Consider the following 21,228-nt stretch of genomic DNA (forward strand, 5'->3'; position numbering starts at 1 on the left):
AAACTTGTGCCTTTTTACCCAAAATTTATTGAGGTTTGACTTCCAGTCATTTGATCTTTTTTTTTTTCCACGTAAGTCCACTAGACAGAACCACTCTCTCTCACCCATTTCCCGTTTGCTTTGCAGGTACTGATGGACTATGATCAAATCACCCCATGACTTCCTCTCTGATGAACAAAATAAATGAAGCACTTCAAGTGCTTCTCTATAAACCACATTCTCCAATCTTTTAATCACTTTTGAGATACCCTCCAAAACCCCCGCAGTTTTAAACATTCTTCTTGAATTGTGGATCCAGAATTGGACACAGATTTCCAAAACTGGCTGCGCCAATGACAAGTGCTGAGATACTATACTCTGCCTTTCTCTGAATTTCCTTTATTTTTTTTCTTATTTTATAGCTAAGGATCAGATTATTCATCCTTGCTGCAGTGCTGCTTTGGGAGCTTATTTTCAACTGTTTATGTACCATGAGTCATGTGCCTTCTGCAGAGTCACTGCTTCCCAAATGAGCTCTCCTCTCCCAGAAATATAATAAGCATTCTCTGCTTCTAGAACTGTTTTGCACCATAGTGAAAGCTACTGCTTGCTACCTGACCAACCAGTCTGAACTGTGCTGCCTCGTGACCTTCTCTCTTCATTGCTCAGCAGACTCCCAAGCTTCCTCTTAGCTATGGACTAAGAGTTGTAATTTTGTTTTCTTCCAAGTTATTGACAAAAAAAGAAAACTACATGTAGGCCAAAATGATAATGAGCACGTCTTCCGCCACAAACACTTCAACAACTCAAGTGATGTTAAATTAATGAACTGTTAACAAGTGGAATCAGGGTTCTCCTGATAAATAGTTTAGTGGGAGAAAAAGATCTTAATATTTTCCTCCTATCTTTTATCATTAAGTAAATAATAATCCTCCTGCTTAAGTGGAAAAGACCTAGTCATTATTTTGGCTGGTATTAGAAAAGTTAATTTCTGTCCAATTATGAAAACAGAAAACCCTTGATGCTTGCTCCTTAAAGTCATTACAATAACATCACAAGTGGCTGCACAGCTTTTCAGCCTAAGATTATACTAATGCATATTTTCTCCAGTGGAAGAATCCCTATTCTTTGGCAAAGTCTTGTTACAGCACTTTAAACCTTATAGCCCTACAGCTGTCAGACCTACTCCCTGCTTGTGGTTATCATTTTCACATTGAGGTGGTGGAAGGAAACATGTCCATACTTCATTTACCATAGCACACAGGCTGGCACATTAACTTAAACCACTGATGTGGGTGGAATGCTGCTTGGTATGGCCTATCTGTGAGATGACAACTACCTACTACTATTAAATGGCATTTTTGGGAAATGAAGATCATGCTGTAAGCATGTGCCCAGACTGTTCACTGCAGAATCAAGATTTAAATATGCTGCTTGTAACCCAGCATTCAACCCAGATTAAAAACAAAATAAAACAAAACACCACCCACAAAAAATGCCACGGTTTTCAAAACCTCTATATTGTGTGGGTTAAAAGCACCACAGGAGGGCATTTAAATACAAATAGTTCTTGGAAAGTTTATATAAACATTGAAGCTCTACAACATAGAAAAATAACAGTCTAACTATTTTGGGCCTGAACTACTATGCCATGTCCTTTTTAGGGAGTAATTCAAAGAACAGACCTACTAAATCTACATGGGATGTATTAAGTTGTAACTTGTTGTTTCTTTAATCAAAGAAAGGACTAAGTTCAAGGTACAGAAAGCAAAAGAAAGGATTCTACCCTCAATGAAATCAATGGCAAACTGTCTAGCAATTTCAATGGGGGAAGACTGATGGTGAAAGGAATCTTTATTTTCTGAATTAAGCTCATGTTTCAGCTGTGGAAAAAAAAAAGATTTTGTGGAAACTATGTATACAGTTACTGCTCTTTAAACTTCAGTGACTAACCAAAACAATAACGCCATGTTTGATTCCCTTCCCTCAAGATCAGTATTTAAGAAAAAGCAACAAACAAAGAGCAAACCAAACAAACCCCAGATCCATGGAAGAGTACGCTGCATTCAAAAGATCTTGGGCATAAGTAGGAAAGATATGAGACACAAGGCAAGAAAGGGCTATTGCATGCTTTAATCATATATGATGGTGTCTTAAGGAAGGACATTAAGTATGCTAAGGAAGCTGGTACTTCAGCTTATTTAAAGGGAAAAATCATCAAGGAAATTTCTAAACAGAATCGCAAAATAGTTAGGGTTAGAAAGGACCTCTGTAGGTCACCTGGTTCAACCCCAGCTCAAAGCAGGGGCTTGTTCAGCTGAGTTTTGACAGCCTTGTTTCCCTTTGTTTAACTGGAATTCTCCTTGCTGTGATGTGTTTCAATTGCTAATCATTCTTTGTCTCTATGCTTTTAAATCCTGCCTCCATCTTCTCTATAGCCCTATTAGGTAGCTGAAGAATATGGCAGAACATGGTAGTGAAAATATGGAAGAAGTCTGTCTTATCTGAAGCAAGTGAATGCAGGTAAGTAAACAGCATGCTGAAATACCTGAAGCATAATTCTGGGTTTGGATTTATTAGTATATTTAAAACCTGGCATGGCTTGGCCCGTGCTAATTAGCAAATCTGAGGTGATGTCTACCTGCTGTCTGGAGATAATACAGGCCTGGGACCATTCCCAAACTGCTTGGACAGAATGACTCTAATTGTGGCTGGGGATTAGAGGAGAGGCAAATGAAAGCTGGTTGGATATGAGCTTCATCTTGTTATAAGGTCTCAGGGTCAGAGACCCACTCTCAACCTGTTCCATTTAGTACTACACACATAGTCCTCATGATTCAGTTTCTCCTCCTGCATAACAGGGACAATGTAGTAACTCCTACTTTTCAGAGAATTTTGAGGTGTTCAGGTAAGAAATTGCATGGAAGCATTATTATTATTATTATTATTATTATTATATTTGTTTGCCTGTTAAAGAAACAAACCACACTAATTATGTTAGACAGAATCTTTGCAGCTGGATAACATAACTGCAGATTAAAACTGACCTACGGGACATGCCCAAGAACTGAAAACCCAGGACTTTTTGGTAAACTATAGCATACAGTACAACTGTCGTTGCTATACTTGGGAGAAAAATGAGTTAGTACATCAGAGCTGCTGAGACAGCACACTGGAAAACAGAGTCCTCATAAAGAAAAAGATCTGAAGCAGATTTGTATTTTCTGTGGAGCTGTAAGAGCACCGACAGTTGTTTGAAAACTGACGTAGCACTGTGTTCAAGGACAGCCAGGAGCAACGTGAAACTCACATAGCCCCGATGTCACAGTTTTGCTGAGGAAGAAACCTTGCACTTTTGAATCGCACAGATGTTCTTCCTCCCTCCCAGGATGGCAACCAAGCATTAAAATACATCACACAAAATTGTGTAACTTCCTTTAGATGCAAAATCTTACCTCAGAACAAAAATAAAGATCTCTTACCAGGCAATCTTACAGGTTTCCATGGTGCAGAATTTGGCACATATGCATGTTTACTAGCAGTCACTATCAGCTGATTGCCCAACTTATACTGAAACTTGAGGAAGGCAGTGCCATCTGCTCCTGAGGTTCCAGATGCAATGGAAATCTGGTTTGTAAAAATCTCAATGAAGGCTTCCGTTACAGGCTGATGTGTGCTGGCATCACTTACGTGGACCTTCAGCGTTACTTCTGTAATGACAAACAACCACAGCAATTATTGTCAGAAGAACTTTTGCCCAAGGCAGCACTGAGAACATGCTAGCACACCAATGACCAGAAGACCCAGGGCTCGGTGCTATCTTCTGACACTTTGGTGCCAAGAATCGCCTCTTTTCCTGGCTTGTAGTTCTCCGTTTCAGGTGATTGCTCTTTAGAAACATTGCAGATTCTGTCACAAGGCAGATCACTTGCTCTGGTCCTGAATTACCTAACTCTAGTTATGGAGGCATATATACTCCACCTATTACTCATACGCAGCTGGGCAGCACACCATGAGTGGCAGGCAGTGTTGCCTCTGATGTCAATCCCACAGCAGCATCATGACTGTAAATGCACGTGCTACCAAACATTACATATTTATTAGGCACAGATAGTTCGGCAACTCCTCTCTAAGGTCGTAGCCTTGCTGCATCTCTGCTCCAGCCAGTCTTCTCCCCAGCACACCTGAACAGCACAGCAGCAGTGAGGAGAGGGAAAAGCTGGAAGTGGGCTGTGCTCTCTCATCCCTTCCCAGAAACATTTCTATCTCTGTGCAGCAAAGGATCAGAGGAAATCTGCTGTGATGAGGGATGAGTGGGTCCCAGGAAGAGAGTGGGTGGAGGAGTGGGCTGCACTGCAGTAAGAGATTTTGAATCCCAGTGGGAGAGATTGCCCCAGCTGGCCCAGAACTGTTCCTGTGAGGTCTCTCCTAGGCAGTGAAATCCCACGGGAACAGGACCTTGTCCTCCATGCATAGGAAGACCAGGTTGGATACAGAGCAGTGGGGAAAAGCTGAGAGAGAAAAACATCCCCCTCCCTCCCTGATCACTGACCCCTTTTCCAAAAGGAGCAAAAGTATCACAGCACCTAGCAATATCTGGTTATCCATGCTGAAAAAGAGTCAAATGTACCACCCATCCCCATATACAACTGGTGATCACCAGAAGCAAAAAAGTCATTGTCAAGGCAGTCAGGAGAACTGTACATACTGTAAACATGCAGTGAGAAGCTAACACAATGGACTACATTCTACTCAAGTAATTTGCCTTTTTTCCAGAAACTAATTACTTGTTTAAATGTTTCCAGATGTGCAATATTTGTTCACTTCAGGGCACTCCTATGACTAAACCATGCATTGTATCACAAAACTTTTGTTACATGCAGTGTAGTGGCTTATGCAAGACAGTCCCTCTGAAAGGCATTCCTCTATATCTACGATAACTTTTCTGCCCCTACAATAGTTCCTCTGCCTCATGCTCTAAAGTAGCAGCTGTTGCCTTTCTTCAATAACTATGACTTATATGCAATGCTGTGTTGAAAGAACCAGCAATGGTCCAATGACTCGACCAAACCACTCTGGGTATTTTCCTTTTAAAGTCTCCTCATTCTCCTAAATGGGTACCTAATACCTTCCTCTTCTTTCACGCTCACCCTTTTCTCCTGTTCTTGCCCTCACCTTAGGACATGCTGTTGCTCTTGCGTGAAGTCCCCTATCTCAGCTTACTTCCTTCCCCAAGGTAGTAAGATGGTATTTTGCAAATCCCCCTCTCTGTATCGGGGAATTCAGCCCACTAACAAGCAAGATGCTTACATACTACGTGCAACTCATTTCTTCATGGGCTGCCCAGAAAAGAGAGCATGACCTCATTTTCATATATATTTAAAAAACAATACATTAGTTTCTGCAGAACAGTATTGGCGATTAGGTTCTGTTATATTACTACTGTGTATTAGGATTTTAAGAAGTTATTTTGATATATGCAGGCATTCAAACAGCAAGACATAACATCAAGCAGAACAAGAACTTAATAAAATATCTGTTGTGAATTTTAATAGTGAAATGATACAACTGAGTATTCCGAGAAACATAGCATAACAATATAAAATTTTAAAAGGCTGTCATGATCTAATGCAACCCTTCAAAATATCAACACCTCTTTCCTAAGGGCATTTTGGCCAGAAAAATATCGGGCCCTTTTATAAGCACAGACCTCCTGTCTGAATTCTAGAGTACAGAAAATATAAATATCAGACAGTCCTGAACAAAAATCCCATTAGAGAAATTCATCATCATCGTAACCCTCACTTTAGAACTTGGCAATGAAGAATGCCAATTTAGAAAGGATCAGCATGAAACACATTTTAGCCATTAAAGATTCTGGACTTTTTCCCAGTTTTACATTTAGTAGTCAAAGAAAACAACATATACTGAAAAACAGTGTACATACATACACTCTGGTGCACATGTATAGAATGCCTCCTCAGAAACCTTGCCTTGTTCACCAAGCAGCTTCTGAAACCTTGTGCACGTGGAAGGCAGCCACATTAATCAAGGAAGGAATGCATATGTATTTACAAACTGTGTATGTATTTATAAACATTACGGCAAAAAGCAATACAAGCTTTGTATTTGTATTTTTCAAAATGTGTCAGAACAAGTACTTTTAGATTCAAGGCTAGGTAGCTAAGCTGTTAATGCTTCCATTTTTTGAACTGCCTAGCAAACAACGTTGAAGAATGGGTGCAGCTAACAATATTGGGTCAAGCATTAAAAGAAAAACAAGGAAATAGGACAAGCTGAATACTGTGGTTACAACTTCAGCAACATGAAAGTGTAGCCTGTTCTAAAACAACCACATATAACAAGGCCCCAAAGAGTTCTACAATATTACATGCTAATAAAGGAGGAGGATTAGAAACTAAGCAAAAATAGCCAACCCATTTAATTTATGAACATTTGAAATTCTAGAATGGAGACTACTACTAAAATGGATCGAGTGACAAAGACTGATTAAAAAAAAAGTACACAAATTTATCTGTACATTTAAAGTCCTCTCTATCTCAGAAAAGAAAGGTAGCCACGGGTATCTCCAGTAGGACCCTCAATTCATATTTCCTTCTCCCTACAACTCCTTATATAAAGGCTTCTCTCTGCATCCTTCTCTATTTCTGGTACGGAAGGATGAGGGTCTCCAAAACCATGTTTCCAAACAGGTAAAATGAAAGCCATCACCCAAGATGGAAGATTGGCAACTGCTGTTCCAAGCATGGTGTTCCAAACCACAATCCAGGATATTTTCTCCTCCTTTTTTATGACGTAGACTTTTTTTCCTGAGAAGATAGAGAAAATCCTAGCAGCTTGAACAGCCCTAATTCCTTTTCATGTGTTATCTTCACCGATGTACGTGTGAACTGTATACAACTTGCTTAAACCAGGGTTTTCTGCCACACAACAGCCCCTTTTTCTTATCTAATGCACCAGTGAAGCCATGAACACTGAACCCGCATTATCACAGTAATTTCCACAGCAACAGAATGATTACAAGCTTTAAACTGGAAAGAAATTGTTGAAGAAAATCCTCTCTCAAACAGTGAGAGTGATAAGAACACTATAAAAAGAGAATCTACTACAAAAATTTAAACTCTACAGTAAGTTTCAAAAACGTGATGAGACATCCAGGTACTTTTACTTAAAGAACAGGAGGAATAAAGAGGGGAAAAAAGGGAGCAGAATAAGAACAAGATCAGTCAGTCTGACCTCAATAAGTAGGTTTTAGACTGAAATATTAGATATGCTAGAAGAAGTATTAATTAGAAAAAGCTGCTTAGAAGACTCGCTATGAGTTAAGGAATAAAGTCTTTAAGAGATCTGGCAAGCTTTTTACTTGGTATTCTCAACAAAACAGTGCAGATACAGCAGATGCATTATTCTTGAGTTTTACCAGAATAGCACAGCAAGGAGCCCTGTCAGAATTAAACCCACATGGACTCAAAGAGGACTTTACATAGCTGGAAACACGACGGTGGTAGAGAACCGAGAACACTGTGGAAGAACTCAGAGAACATGAACTGCTAAAGAAGTTCACTTCATTCTTCCACAGAATTAATAAAGTGTTGTGCTTTTTTTTATTTACAAAAGCTAGTATATTCAGCTTTTAAAATCTGAATTAACAGATGCTTTGCTCTTTGCAAAGTGAGGTCTGGGAGGGAGGAGGGGGAAATTAAGGTGCACAGTGCTGGTATTTCTTCACCATACAACAAAGCAGAGATGCCTGAGCCAGCAGACCCCAAGCTGATGGATTAACTCCGGGCAGCTGTGGTCTATCTCACATCCCGAAACAGGCCCGCCGCATTCACAGCAGGCTAGGTCCGTGTTGCCAACTCTGGCCGACACACTTGGCTCCTGGCTAGGATGGTGTGAACGTGTATGTGGCTGCTTCAGACCCGAGCTGCCTTGCATGGGGTTCCCTGTTGCTCCCAGCGCTCTCAGGCTGGCACAGGCAGGGCCACAGTAATCGTTCACACCATCAGTGCATGCCTGTCCTGCCCTTACGCTCTTCTGATGATGTTTCGTGTCCAAGCCAGAAGAATGCATGTCCTTGCCTAAAAGTGCAGATAGGTTCATTTATAAATATTGAATAATTCAAGCCACTTGGAAAACCTTGCAACTCTAGCTTCAACTATCCCAAAGGAAAAAGCAGGTAAGTGGGAATACAGCAAATACAAGGTTAACTCCCATGAAGAGATCAAGGTTGCTGTAAGTGGGTGCTCAAGCAAGTAACTCTAGCCTAAATGTTGTAATTTTATTCCTTTATCTTCCTTCAGCAATCACATCCTATTTGTTTTTCAAATGAGAGCAAACCAAAACTACTAGTTACAGTGAAAACAGCTGCTTAAGTGTAACTCCCAGTTTTTAGTACCACACTTATTGTCAACTATATAAAGAAAACCAGCATCTCCAAAGCTATCATTTGGGAAAGTGAAATAAAAAAAGACAAAAAACTCTACATGTTAACATTCCAACCCAGAATCCCATCTGTCTTTTTAATCTGATTTTTGAGATTTTACTAAGTCTAAACTTTCTCAGAACAATCCTTCCTGTGCCATCTGCTTTACGAACTACACTAACTCCTCTGAAATACAAGTAACGTCAAGACAACTTACTGCAGTCGCAACCCTACTTTTTGGGCTCATAACCCCTCTTTATATTGCTGTGAACTCCCAGTTTGGAAAGAGCTTCCTTAAGAACTGATGTCATCAGTGCTGTCTCCTATAGCCGCACTCCTGAAAAGTGAAAAGCACTGCTTTTTTTTCTTCTTAAATAACCCAAGAATGGTATGTAGAAAGAAAAATCTTGAGCAATCTGAGTGATGGCACACTGCCAAATCTCAAATACTGAAACAAACAGAGAGAAATTATGACACAGATTCGAGGTCAAAGAGTACAATCCTATTTAGGTCCCAATCCTGCAATTTGATTTGAATCTGTGCACACACGCTTCTGTTTAGCCAGACTCCCTCTAACGTCCACTGGGCAGAGGATCTCCCTTGGGAACAGGCTGACATAGGCAGCGATTATCACATATCTTTCGTTTCATAAGCCTTTTCCTCTGGGGGTCCCATATGCATGGACAATGTCAGGATATTACCAAAGAAAGAGATATTTAAATTCCTAGGTCTTGATTAGAGAAAGAACACTTCCTGCTCATTTAAAAAATGCCATTATGAGCCTTATTTAAAATTGCATTCTCCACTCAGTTTGAGCTTACTGGCAACATACTTGTTTTTGAATCCTACATGCCAAATGGATAAGCCTTTCCTCCCCTTAACCTTTTGCCCATGTGCAGGGTCATCCCCTCAGCCAAACAATAGGATTTTTATTTATCTAAGGGAAAACATTTTCCTAGAAAAAGGAGTGTTCCACATCCCCTAGCCACAGATGCCAACTCAAGCATTTAAATATCACCACCTCTTTCTAATGTACTGTATCAAAAAGGCTATACTGACAACCGAGGCTTGAAAATAATAGCAAAGTAAGTTCATATGAAAAAAAGAAACGTGCATATAAAACCCTTCAAGAAACACACAGACTCTGGACTGAGTTCATGTGGTCACCTAAAAAGTAAGTTTACATGTACCACCTTGAATGGCAAAGCAAGCACACTTGAAGATCCTAACAACAACAATAAGAGCATGTATTCAAAACAGGGACTGATCCTGCAATGAAGTTACCAAAACCACACAGGTGCTATAGAGCTTTCTCCTTTACCGCAAGTGACCAAACTTTCACCATGGGTAAGGGTCCATCATTGATTTCTATGGAACCAGACCAAGCAGTGGATGGGACATGAAAGGTCTGCTTCTACTCTTTAGTCCCATGCGTATTTCACATTCCCTATTCAGAGATTCTCAATAGCTAAAATTTCACAGGATGAAGAGCTATGTGCATGTGTCACATCAGAAACCTACCCCATACTGAGTTGCCAAAACATAACTGGGTGGTCAAGGGAGAAACAAATCCACAGAACTTCCCCCCTCCCCCCCAAAAAAAAGAATGTTAGGTACCAAAATTGTCGAATAAAAGGCCAAGTGAAACAGACATCAGCAGCACCCTTCTCCTATGAAACAGTAGCCATGAAAATATACACACTCTCTGTTGAGCACCCACAGATTCAACCTGCCAGTTAGGCTTTTATAGCTAGAAAAAGATCCCCCTCAGACATTGTATCCAAACTTTTCTCCTTTTACTGGGACAAGATGAACCTAGCTTTTGAGGTAAAACTGAATTTTCTAGAGTTCACCTACCAGGATGAGTCAGAAGCTTACTATCTAGAAATGGCTTGCTTCATTGAGTTCCTACCCAAAGATAAAACAAACAGGGCTTGACCACCTGACAGCTTGTACTTCAAACATGGTGAAAACTGTCTCGCTAATTCTCCCATACGCATATGGAAATACAATTTTGACTTGGCGTGAAAAAATACGGTTTTAAAGATGCCCTTTTTAAAACTCTGTATATGCCACCTACGAGCAGTGTGCCCATAACCTTGCATCTGTTGGGATTAACACTTCCGAATCAATACACTTGGACCTCTTCCGCTCAATAGACTCTGAAGAGCTATCTTGGGAGTTCAATGAATCACCAAAGCTACACTTTTAACAGGTCCTGAAAAATTCCATTAATTCCAAAGGATCAGATCACAGCCAGAATGGTTCCAGTAGCTAAAAATGGTTAAAAGGAAGGTCCAAGCAATGATGGATCACAGCTAGTTTGGCACTGATCCCAGCTAAAATAACAAGACAGCAAAATGCAAAACTACAAACAAGAATTAGGAACTAAAAATATAAACAGTCAGTCAGCATGTTTTAAGAAAAGGTTGGTTTTGTGAACGTTTTTCCTTCAATACTCTTGCTGATAAAGTCAGCTGTGTTAATACAACACATTTGGATTTCAACAAGGATGTTGCCTTATTAAGAGTTCTTGGTTTAAAAATCTGTATTACACAGAATTATCATGGATTTCAGGCAAAGCTCTGACAGATCTCAAAATATATTTACTAAGTGGGCAGCGCGTGCAGGGAGAGATTCTCTCTCTGTCTGAGAGGCAAAAAAAAAAAAACCCAACAGGCATGTTTTCAGGCAAAAGGACCCTTTGGTCAGTACGAGAGAGAAGCGGGACAGGTTAGAAAACATGCTCTGGAGTTCACCTTGACAACATCAGTGCTCTGGGAAGCGGTATTAAGAGAACTTCCTAGGGCTGCCACAGCCCCTAGCCCTACAGAGGGGCAACACCAAGCTGAATGATCCTCACGTCTGCTTCCCCCAGCACTGGTCAGACCCTCAGCAAGGGCCACACGGGCCTTGTTCTCAGGCCCACGCTTCAGAAAGGAGTAAGAAAATGGAAGAGTTCAGAGCAGAGCCACATAAAAGATCCAGGGGACAGAAAAGCAGCCTTGGGAATCTGAAGAATTCGACCTTTTCAGTTATTATGAGACGGCTGGATCACAGCGTATAATAGGGGAACTATGGAAAATGACAGTTGTGGACTTTGTAGTCTTGCTGACAGACATACAGCATAACCCAACAGCGGCACATTGAACTTAAGGAAACTCAGGTGCAATTTCTTAGCAGTAAGGTAATTTAACAAGGGAACAGCTTATTAGAAGAGATTCACTGACTCACTAGTGCTGAGAGACTATGAGAAGATTTTGTCTTTTTTTGAAGAATACCTTTAATTTAATTTGAGATGTTTAATTGAAGCTTAGAATTAATGTTTAATTCTAGAACATTTGTGAAGGCATCCCAAACTCTGTGGCACTGCCTTTTAGCACTGGACTCAATCTGCTTCACACTGTTCCCCTTTACAGGCCAGCGGGAACGAGACTGCCAGTATGGTCCTCTCCACGCTCTGAGCACTTGCAGTATGATGACTGTAATTAAATCTCACATCTCAAAACTCAGGAAAGAAATTTTTCCCCCAAATGTAGAACAGACTGATTTCTGGGTTTTTCTTTTATTCGCCTCCCTTGCCCTTTGTGAGAAGCAGTAGAGGCCTGATGCTATGGGAGTTACGGTGGTTGGGAAGATAGTGTAGTCTCTTAGCTGGTGCAGAGAAACGCCTGTCAGATGTCTCATCAATGCGCCTTGCTCACCTCACCCTCAGCGGACAAGCAGGAGCTGTAGCTGTGGAGGAGTCTGCTCTTGGGTCACACGTGAGGCTTTTTCACCCTTCTCGGCAGCACAGAGTTTGATTCATCTGTATTTCTCATCTAACACCCCTTGCCACTACGATGGCCTCAGGCATTGCTGGCACTGTAGCTGTTCCTCTAGTGCACAAGAATTTAATTTCCAAAGGACTGAAATGGCTTAGTTTAAGTAAAAGGACTCAATATTTGACATCCAAATAAAATACAGGTCTGTCATATGAAGGTCAGACAGGTGCTCTACTGGTCTCCTCAGGTTTAAAATCTATTAAACAGAGCATTCAGAAATTAAAATGATGAATATGTTAGCTTATCCCAAAATACATTATCTACTAGTGATAACGCACATGAATTTTAATAAAATGCCACAAAAGAAAATGTAGTATAAGAACTAGACCTCTTTATACCATCTCCAGTGACAACCAGGCTACTGCACAACCATGTACTCAAGAGGGAGGGAGGGGCAGTTGAAGGATAATAAAATAAAGACATTTATCACACAACTGTCCAACATTTAAAAGAGGATTTGCATATCCTGACCTGCTAGAGCCTAGAGTATTACTGCCAAAATTAATTTCTTCAAAAAAAGGTAGGAATTTGCTTTAATTAAAAAAAGGAGAGCTATAAGTATAATGCCCAGACGAGACGCTGATACCCTATTGTTAAATGATTAAACAAGCATTTATAATTAACTTGAAACTCGCATGGCTATGAAACTCATGAATAGCAATAGTCACATTAACAGGTCTGCCTTTGATCTCTACAGGAATTGTGCATGACACAAAGTAATTTCATTTCCAAATCTTGTATTTTAGACCCAGCATTATATAAAGATACTGTTATGGAGCACAGATGGAAGTTGAGTTTGAAAGCTTTAGCTTGCTGCACGCATAATGCATTCTTTACAAGACATGAAAAAGTAATCTCAGCTCAAAAACCTCCCTCTTTCCTAATAGAGTCCTTTGAAACACTGTTTGGAGATCAATATGAATGAAAAGTTAATGCTCTGATATTTTTCAGTTGCTGAGCATTACAATTCTCTGCCGATTCAAACAAGACCACAGCTGATTTTGCAACGTCAACTCTGAGATGTTTCTAGGACACCACCACATTGAACTCAACTGCTGCACAGCTCACAGGGTTTTTATGCCAACTTTATGCCTGTTACATCACTAGTCTAGTTTCAGGGAGGGCAGAAGGGGAAAGCTTGTATTTGGTTATCCATGAATGCATGTGTTGTATTTTCTTGGAACAACTTTTTCCCAACTCTATAATTAACATTACGCACCTGATGAAAACAACTTAAAGCAGATGCATTCCATGTTTAATTGAAGCTGTGTACGTGTAATCGGACTGAGAGGATACAAGCACTTTTTTGCTTTTTTCCGAGTATCTCTAATCTTAGGTTTAATCTCTACTTACTTCCAACACCAGTTGTGAAATCAAACCTAAATGTCACTTTGGGAAGAGTATATTTTTAGCTGAATTTTTTAACAAACCACTGTAACAATTCAAACAAACCCAGCTAAAGTGACTTTCTACATACAAATTCAGTAAGCTGAGCTCCACTTTCATGTGAATACCTCCACTGCCTTCAGCAAGTAAAGGGTACAGAAGCAAATTCTTGTGTTAACATTTTATCTAGGCACTTACATGTTCTCTTTTTTCAAACAACTGAATAACTAATTTGTATTCACTTCATTCCTCCAGGAGGTTATCCCCAGCTGGCAGGCAAGAAAACAAAGCACAATAAGTATAGGTGAAGACACACATCATAACAACCTTACTCCCCCAGTCTTGTTACACAGGGCAAAAAGAGAGCTTTGCAGGGAAAGCAGAGTCTGGCATTGCTGCTGGGTCAGTCCAACCAACTCCGGGGCAAAGCCAGGAGAGTGCCTTCCCCTCCCACCTCCTTGGCCCGGCCGTGTACTCTGTTCCTTCTTTTGCATTGCTCTGATTTGCACTGGATCAGTTACTGTGTCAATTTAACTTATTAATCCTGCAAAACACCAGCCTAATGAAATGAGCTGTTTGTAGCCAGGTTATCAAGTTGAATTGGTGAAGCAAAGCAGTCGCAAGTGCCAAAATCAACAGAAAGGGTGAAGTCTTGTGGCCAAGTGTAGGATTAAGGGAAGAAAAAAAAAAGGGAGATCAGGACCACACCTGCTGGCTCCCGAGCAGTTAGAAGAGCTCACCTGTATCGTTGAATCATGCCCTGAGAGTCCGCCTCAAACAGCTACCCCTGTACAGTCCCTTCAGAACGATGCCTGTCACTGTTCTCACTTAGACAAGCTTTAGGTCAGTATTTGACATGAACAGTTGCAGCAGACCTTTAATCTTGGTTAATCCTGAATAACCGAAGGTTTGTCACTTCCGCACTACCGTACCTCTCCCGCTGCATACCTGCACTGCAGTGATAAAATCTCCTGGCTCCATAAAGAGAACAAGATGCTGCAACGCTTGCAGCAGTGACAGGCAAAGGTTTGAAACAGGGCAGTAAAGACTTTTGCAAGGGCGCAGTGCAGGACTTATAACGTCACTTGAACACCACAAAGCCTCCCCAGCCACAGTCTGTGTGTTTTGTTGTGGAGTTTTTGCTGTCGATGCTTCCTGATCCTAACAAGCATGCTTTCACTAACCTGTCTACGTGCCAGTTGCCTTGACTTCTTTCTGTTTGCTCCTCGCTATAGCAGTAGGATTAATCCCCCCCCATGCCAACTCGTCTATATTGAAATTTTCTTACTGTCCAAGTTTTTGAAAATTTTCAGTCCTAAACAACAGAATAATTTAAAAAAAACCAAAAAACCTATGGTCTGGGTCTTCTTCTAGATAATAAGTACAGACTTTAAATAAAATAGGACCCACTACAGTTCCCTTCCCCCTCATACAGTAATGCATGCCCAGCTTGACACACAGCCATTTGTCATTACCCTTTGTTTACTCCTTCACCCAATCTTGGTCACGCAGAAGCCTCCTCATCCAAGTCAATTAATTTTTCAATTAATGTTTTCAAACCGGGCGGCCACACTGTGTATATTTTGGCTGTGATGGGTGTGTAAATACACACAGCATAACAACTGACTCTGCAAGCAAAACTAGCTTCAGTTTGAATTATCATAACAGCCATGGTGATCTTAATTCTTGGAAGGGGATTAATTTTAGGGCTGTTAACATTTCAGGAGAAAAATTTTCTAGTCAGGCAGAAATTGTAAGTTTTTAAAAAATATTTCTATTCCCATACAGTTGAAGTCTATTATGTAAATCAGAATGTATTGGTTCTTCAATAAATTCACAGTCTTATTTGAAAAGTACAGTTATAGTTACATTTGCAACATTTATCTTCCTTGCTAGCTAATTTTCTATTAAAAACATAAAGCAACAATGGCCAGGGTTTTGGTATGCTACTCATCCAGGTTATAATGTTTTCCATGACCGGGAAGAGCACTGGAGCATACCTTGGTAATGCTCAGCAGCCTCGCAGTTCTGATTCCCCGTGGTGCTTCCCTATATATAACTATAACTGTAGCTAGAAAAGGTTTTCGTCCTGGAAGTCCACGCACGAGGCTCTGCAAAAGGGACCGGGAGAAGACCGTTGTGCCAGTACACTGCACAACGGTCTGCACCAGCGGGGCCCGGAGGGGTCGGCATGCCATGGAAGGATTCTCGGGCTTCGCAAAGCAAATGTTGCAAACCAATGAACCACAGCATAAATGACCAGCCACACAAAGTCGTGAATCATATGTTCTCTTTATAGATAAATCTCAACATAAACTGCTCATACTATTTACTGGTTTGTTATTCATTTGACAACAGAAAGGGGTTATTGCTTATACTGTGACATAAACTCATTTGAGATATTTATAGCTGTAAACACCACTCTGGCTAAGCTCTCTCCCACAGTACAGAATCCCCCAGACACTTTCGTTTCATGTCCTCTGTTTCTTACACTCGTGTTGCAAAACATACATCTGTTTAAAAGTTACACTATCACTAAGGACTGCTGGCATTTGTAGTTTGACAAATACATCCACTTTCCCATTAACAAGCAGATACGTACAACTGAAAACATCCCAGTGTCTCTCTCTGCTGTACTGGTGCAGACATCAACATGAATGTTTTGTAAGCCATTTAGTCTATGCATTAAGCTAGCATTTTAAAGCATTATACTGGGTTAAACAAATAGCTGTATGTTTGGAAAGTATTCTACTGCATACAAACAATATTTAAAGGGGAAACAGGAGGAAGTAATTTCTAAATAACCAAATCATATGGATGCTGAACTTATATACAGAAGTTGTATAACAGGATGCACTGGAGGAATGAATAAGCAAATGAAAGAGTATGAACACAAGATCAATAATAAATCCTGAAAGAGCAAAACATACTCTATTATGCTTAAAATGAACATAAGATTAGTAGATGAATGGTTCACATGTTATGTATATATGTTCATATATATGTATGATAAATTAAATTGAAAATACAAGCTACCACTAATCACAATAAAAAGGACAGCATTTACTTAGAAGTTTCCTTGACGCTGTCAGTCCACACCACTGCCCTGAAACCCATTCTAAATGAAGCTTAAGCATCTTTAAATATTTTCTTAAAGATAAGAAAACACGTACTTCACATAGGGATATAATCTGTATGTTTTTTTGTTTGTAATTAATTCTGTTTTCATACTTACAAAGGAACTGCTAAGAAAAATAACAGTATACAACCGTTAACTTTTATTTTAAAGGAATTAGCCCAATAAATTAAAAATATAATTTACCACATTTGGTCATATAAACAGTTCCACTGACTACTACAAGAGTGCTAATCAGTTTGTAAATATGCAAAACCCCCTCATCTTTCATTGTGAAATTAACAGCTTCGGGAAACCTATAAATATCTTTTTTTTTTTAAGCAATAGTAGTTGTCATTCAGTATCATTTCATGATAAATGTTATTTTATTTGACATCCGCTTATCTGAACTACTATAAGTTTCATTTTAAAGTTCAGATAATTTCTGCGTGTTCTTGGTTTGTGAAATTAACACTGCACAATACAAAAATAAGGTATTCTTTCTGCTTTGATGAACATATGTTCTAAATCAAAATTACTTACTTTTTTTTCTTCTTTACATTAAGCCTTGGAAACCCCCCCCCCCAAACTATCTATATAATCCAAAATGTGTGCATCTACACACACTTACAACCTAGATCAAGCGGTCGACATTTATTTCAACCACTGATTTAATAACCCAGATGGTCAGTTGTTCTCTTGAGGTTACAAAATGACTTAAGAGAACAGTAAAATGGCAGGAGATTGCTGTTACTGTCCAAAGCCAGCCACAATTCCCAGGCAGTCCCACACTACTGTACTAGCAGTACAGAGCCTTCTAGCCATCACTTGGTTGCTAGAGCACAAGACACATCATTTTAAAGGGCTTAAAAAGTGGAGATGTGAGGGAATCTAGCTGCACTCTTTCAGTGGGAACTGGATGTCTAACCCAAGGTCACAGATTCTCCCATTTGAGCAAGTAGTTAAATAAAGAAAAAAGGTGGCAGGTAACACTTTAATATTTGAATTTTAAGTTTCTCTTCTGGCTGTTAAATTGATACTAAAATTGGGCTGAAATTATTTTGTAGTTATATTCACATGGACCACAAAATCCTTGGGATCACAAGTAACACCTACTATGCAAGATGATCCCTTCGGCTAAGTGTAGACACTCTTGCTATACTCATTTAAAACATGCAGTAATTTCTTATGTGACCTGAAATACTGAAGCCAAGCAAAATACATTTCATATTCTTTTAAATGGGTATGCTTAGATACAAAACATTGCTGTCTACTTTGGAGGCTGCTTTTGAGATTCGTTTTTGTTACTGCCATATTAGGACTGCATTTAGGTGGGTGGAATTTTTTAATCTCTTTTCAACTAGGCATCTCAGGGAACACATTTTCTGGTGCCACTGCTCCAATTCTCTTAGAAGAAAGGACTTTTACAAAATCAAGTAGGTACCTGTAAAGCACAGTGAGTGAGATTTCTTGATTCATTTCTAATGGATGCCATGCAGAACTTGCAATCAGAACAGCCAGTCGTAGGAGCAGGTGGCTCTGCAGGCTGCAAGCTACTTTTGTGCCCTGCCTATCCTCTTCTGCAAATTAGAGGGGTTTCCTGACAAAATGCAAACAACCTGGGGGACTATCTGTTACACCAGCCATAACAAAGCCTAGCCACTGAAGACATGTGGCCTTGGCCCAGACAGCGCTCTCATTTCGGCTGCCCAGGCTACAGCAGCTGTCTGGGGAACGAGTCTGCGGGATGCTCCCGTGGGCAGGCAGAAGCCCTGCAGAGCCTCTTCACTGGCCTCGGTCCCTGGCACTGCAAAAGGAGGTGCAAGAGGCTGATGGTGCCACCCAGGAATTTTGATTTGGGTTATTTTTCATCTTGTGCTAAGCCTTTATTTGGCTTAAAACAATTGCCCCTTTGGCTAGATGAGCTACTGCTGAAATAACTTAGACAAGATATATTTAGTACCTCGGCTATAAATGATCAGAGCTGCTTGTCAAACACCTTGCTTCATATTTAGTTACCTTTGCCCTGCTGTCCTCCCACACCCCAACTCCATCCTTTACTAATACATCTTATTTAAAGAGGAAAAAAAAGAGAACGCTCAGCTGGAGATAAATTCAATCAGGAGATTAAATTTAAAAACCTAAAGTAACTGCACTTACAATAAGCTTTGAGAGAGCAGAGCAATACATCTTGTTTAAACTTCAATTTATTTGTGTAAATAGCAATTACAGCAAATTATAGCAAATATGCTTAAATAGCAGCCCTGCTGCAGTTAGTTTAAAAAAAAAATCATGTATTTTACTTTTATCTCTCTTTGCAAAAGGCTCAAACAACCCATCTCAAGTTTCACATGAGGCTGCATTAGTCTGCAGAGAAAAATAGGTTTTCTTCAGAAGTTCATCTTACAAACTGCACAGAAATTTGAAATTTTTTTTAGATTAAGACTGCTCATTTTTCAACAGATACATTGCACTTACTGCTACATGAGCTCCTGAAAGGAGCTTAAAACTATTGCTGAACAATAAAGGAAGTTTATTAAGATAACACCAGTGGGTTTGCTTCTTGGTTTGGGGGTTCTTAAGAAGCAGATACTCACAAATGTGGTTTGGGAGAATAAGGTCCAAACTAGGAGAAAGAAAAATCATGCAGTAACAGAAGATGAAAACATAACAAAGATAGGGCAGGATCAAGCTTTCATATGATTTATTTAATTTTAATTTAACTTTTAAATTAAAACCTATTAGGAAATTTATTCTAACAATTTGTTAACTTGCATAGGAAGTACACCACGTTTAGCATTCACTGGGACTTTCAACTCTTATTAAATAAAAAAAGCCAACAAGAGCGAGTGCATTCTTGTGAAGAAAAAGGCCTTTGGGCAGAATCAGTGAGGAAAATGGACTTTAACAACAAAGGCAGAGACAACTAACACAGCCAGGAGCCAGCCTGGTTACCTGCCATGTCTGTCAACTTGAATAAGATGGGATGAGACAAGAAGACATGAAAAGGTGGGCATTCTCCCTCCACAACTACAAAAAATGAGAATGAGGAGAGATGCTTACTGTAAATTCCTAGGTCTGCAGATGCTGTTCCTCCATCTTGCTGGAATATTAAAAAATACTATGGGTTCTTCTCTCTAAATACCAGAGTCTCCTCCCTTTATAAGTCTTTATCATATTTCAGTAATTCTAGGTTTGTCTGCTGTAATTTGCTCTTACTTAGACTTGCCTTAAAATTGATCCAAGAGTATCAACAGAAAAATAATGTAATGAAAGCTTTTCTTCTTGGTGTGACTGCTTTGCCACAGGCACTGCTTGCTGCTATACCAACAGCCCTGCATTCCTGACCTGCTAAGTCCTTTAGGATCTAGGTATAGGACAGAGCATAAGCAGTGCACGACCCTGGTTTGCATAGATAGCAACAAGAAGCTTGGGTTCCTTAATACTCTGCTGTGGCATATCCCATCATCAGACCTCCACACTTCATTGACCTCATCTAAGACTCACTCCTTTTCCAGAGCACATCTGCCACACATACTGTCAACACCTGCCTTGGGCCACAGCACCTCGGCCTTTTGACTCCCATTTCCCCTTTTTCTTTGAGATAATTTGCTCCATTTTATCTATTACAGCACCTGGCTGTTTACGTAATCTTCGTGCACATACGTGGTTTGTGTACGCAAAACATCATCTACCTCTGGATATGGGAGTGTCAGTAAAAAAAACAGTTAAGTATTTCAGGCTGTTATTTTTGATTTGTACAGGACTAAATCATTGTGCTCCAAGACACTTAAGTCCAAGGGCAGCATGCAGCTGTGCTGTTGCAGACACAAGTCTAGAAGGGGCATCTCAGCACAGTGCCCAGCACACTCGCCTGTAGCGCTGCTCGCTAATTCTGGCCTCTTACCTCTCTCGGGGACAGCAGCTAGGTAGCAGGGAAGTGGGGGAAAAAGAAAGAAGAAGAAAAAAAAAAATCAAGGCTCTGCCTTTCTGTTCTCACCAGTCAAGACAGGCTCAAACAGACACACAAACACTTCTCTACCCACACGTTGCGATTTGATGCTCAGGGAGTGAGGGAACATTACACCCCTGCCTGCCTGCCTCCCTCCCCCTAGAGGGGCAGAGTGACTCACAGAAGGACTGATTCACATCATGCAAGCATCAAAAAAGCAGTAGGGTACTGGGGGGGTGTGTATGGGGGTGTGTGAGGAAAGTCAAACGACATGTCCTGAGACCACCTGAGGCATGCAAAACACTAACTCCACTCTTCTGCTATGTGACCTAGGAAAATTTCTTGGCTCTCAGGCCTGCACGCACTCCAACAGATCCCAGTCCTGTGTTGGGAGGAGACCTAGGAGTATGCCATCCCCTCCAACTCCAGCAGCTTGCTTCCCGCAAGAGGAAATTTTGGAATAGCTGCAACCCATCTGGGTCCTACCCCAGCCAGAACTGCAAGGCACGTGATGGGCTCCTCGTCC

At 40.4% G+C, this 21,228-nt stretch overlaps 1 protein-coding gene across 1 annotated transcript in view; it reads right to left on the minus strand.

Moving 5' to 3' along the window:
* Positions 1-21,228, minus strand: part of FAM171A1 (family with sequence similarity 171 member A1) — an 88,762-nt gene that overhangs the window by 33,971 nt on the left and 33,563 nt on the right. Inside the window, exon 2 of the mRNA XM_067291753.1 lies at positions 3,462-3,689. Coding sequence (XP_067147854.1) covers positions 3,462-3,689 — 228 coding nt within the window. The remainder of the gene's footprint in view (positions 1-3,461; positions 3,690-21,228) is intronic.

This window comes from Apteryx mantelli, chromosome 2 (assembly GCF_036417845.1).
Source record: "Apteryx mantelli isolate bAptMan1 chromosome 2, bAptMan1.hap1, whole genome shotgun sequence".
NCBI classification, from domain to species: Eukaryota; Metazoa; Chordata; class Aves; order Apterygiformes; family Apterygidae; genus Apteryx; species Apteryx mantelli.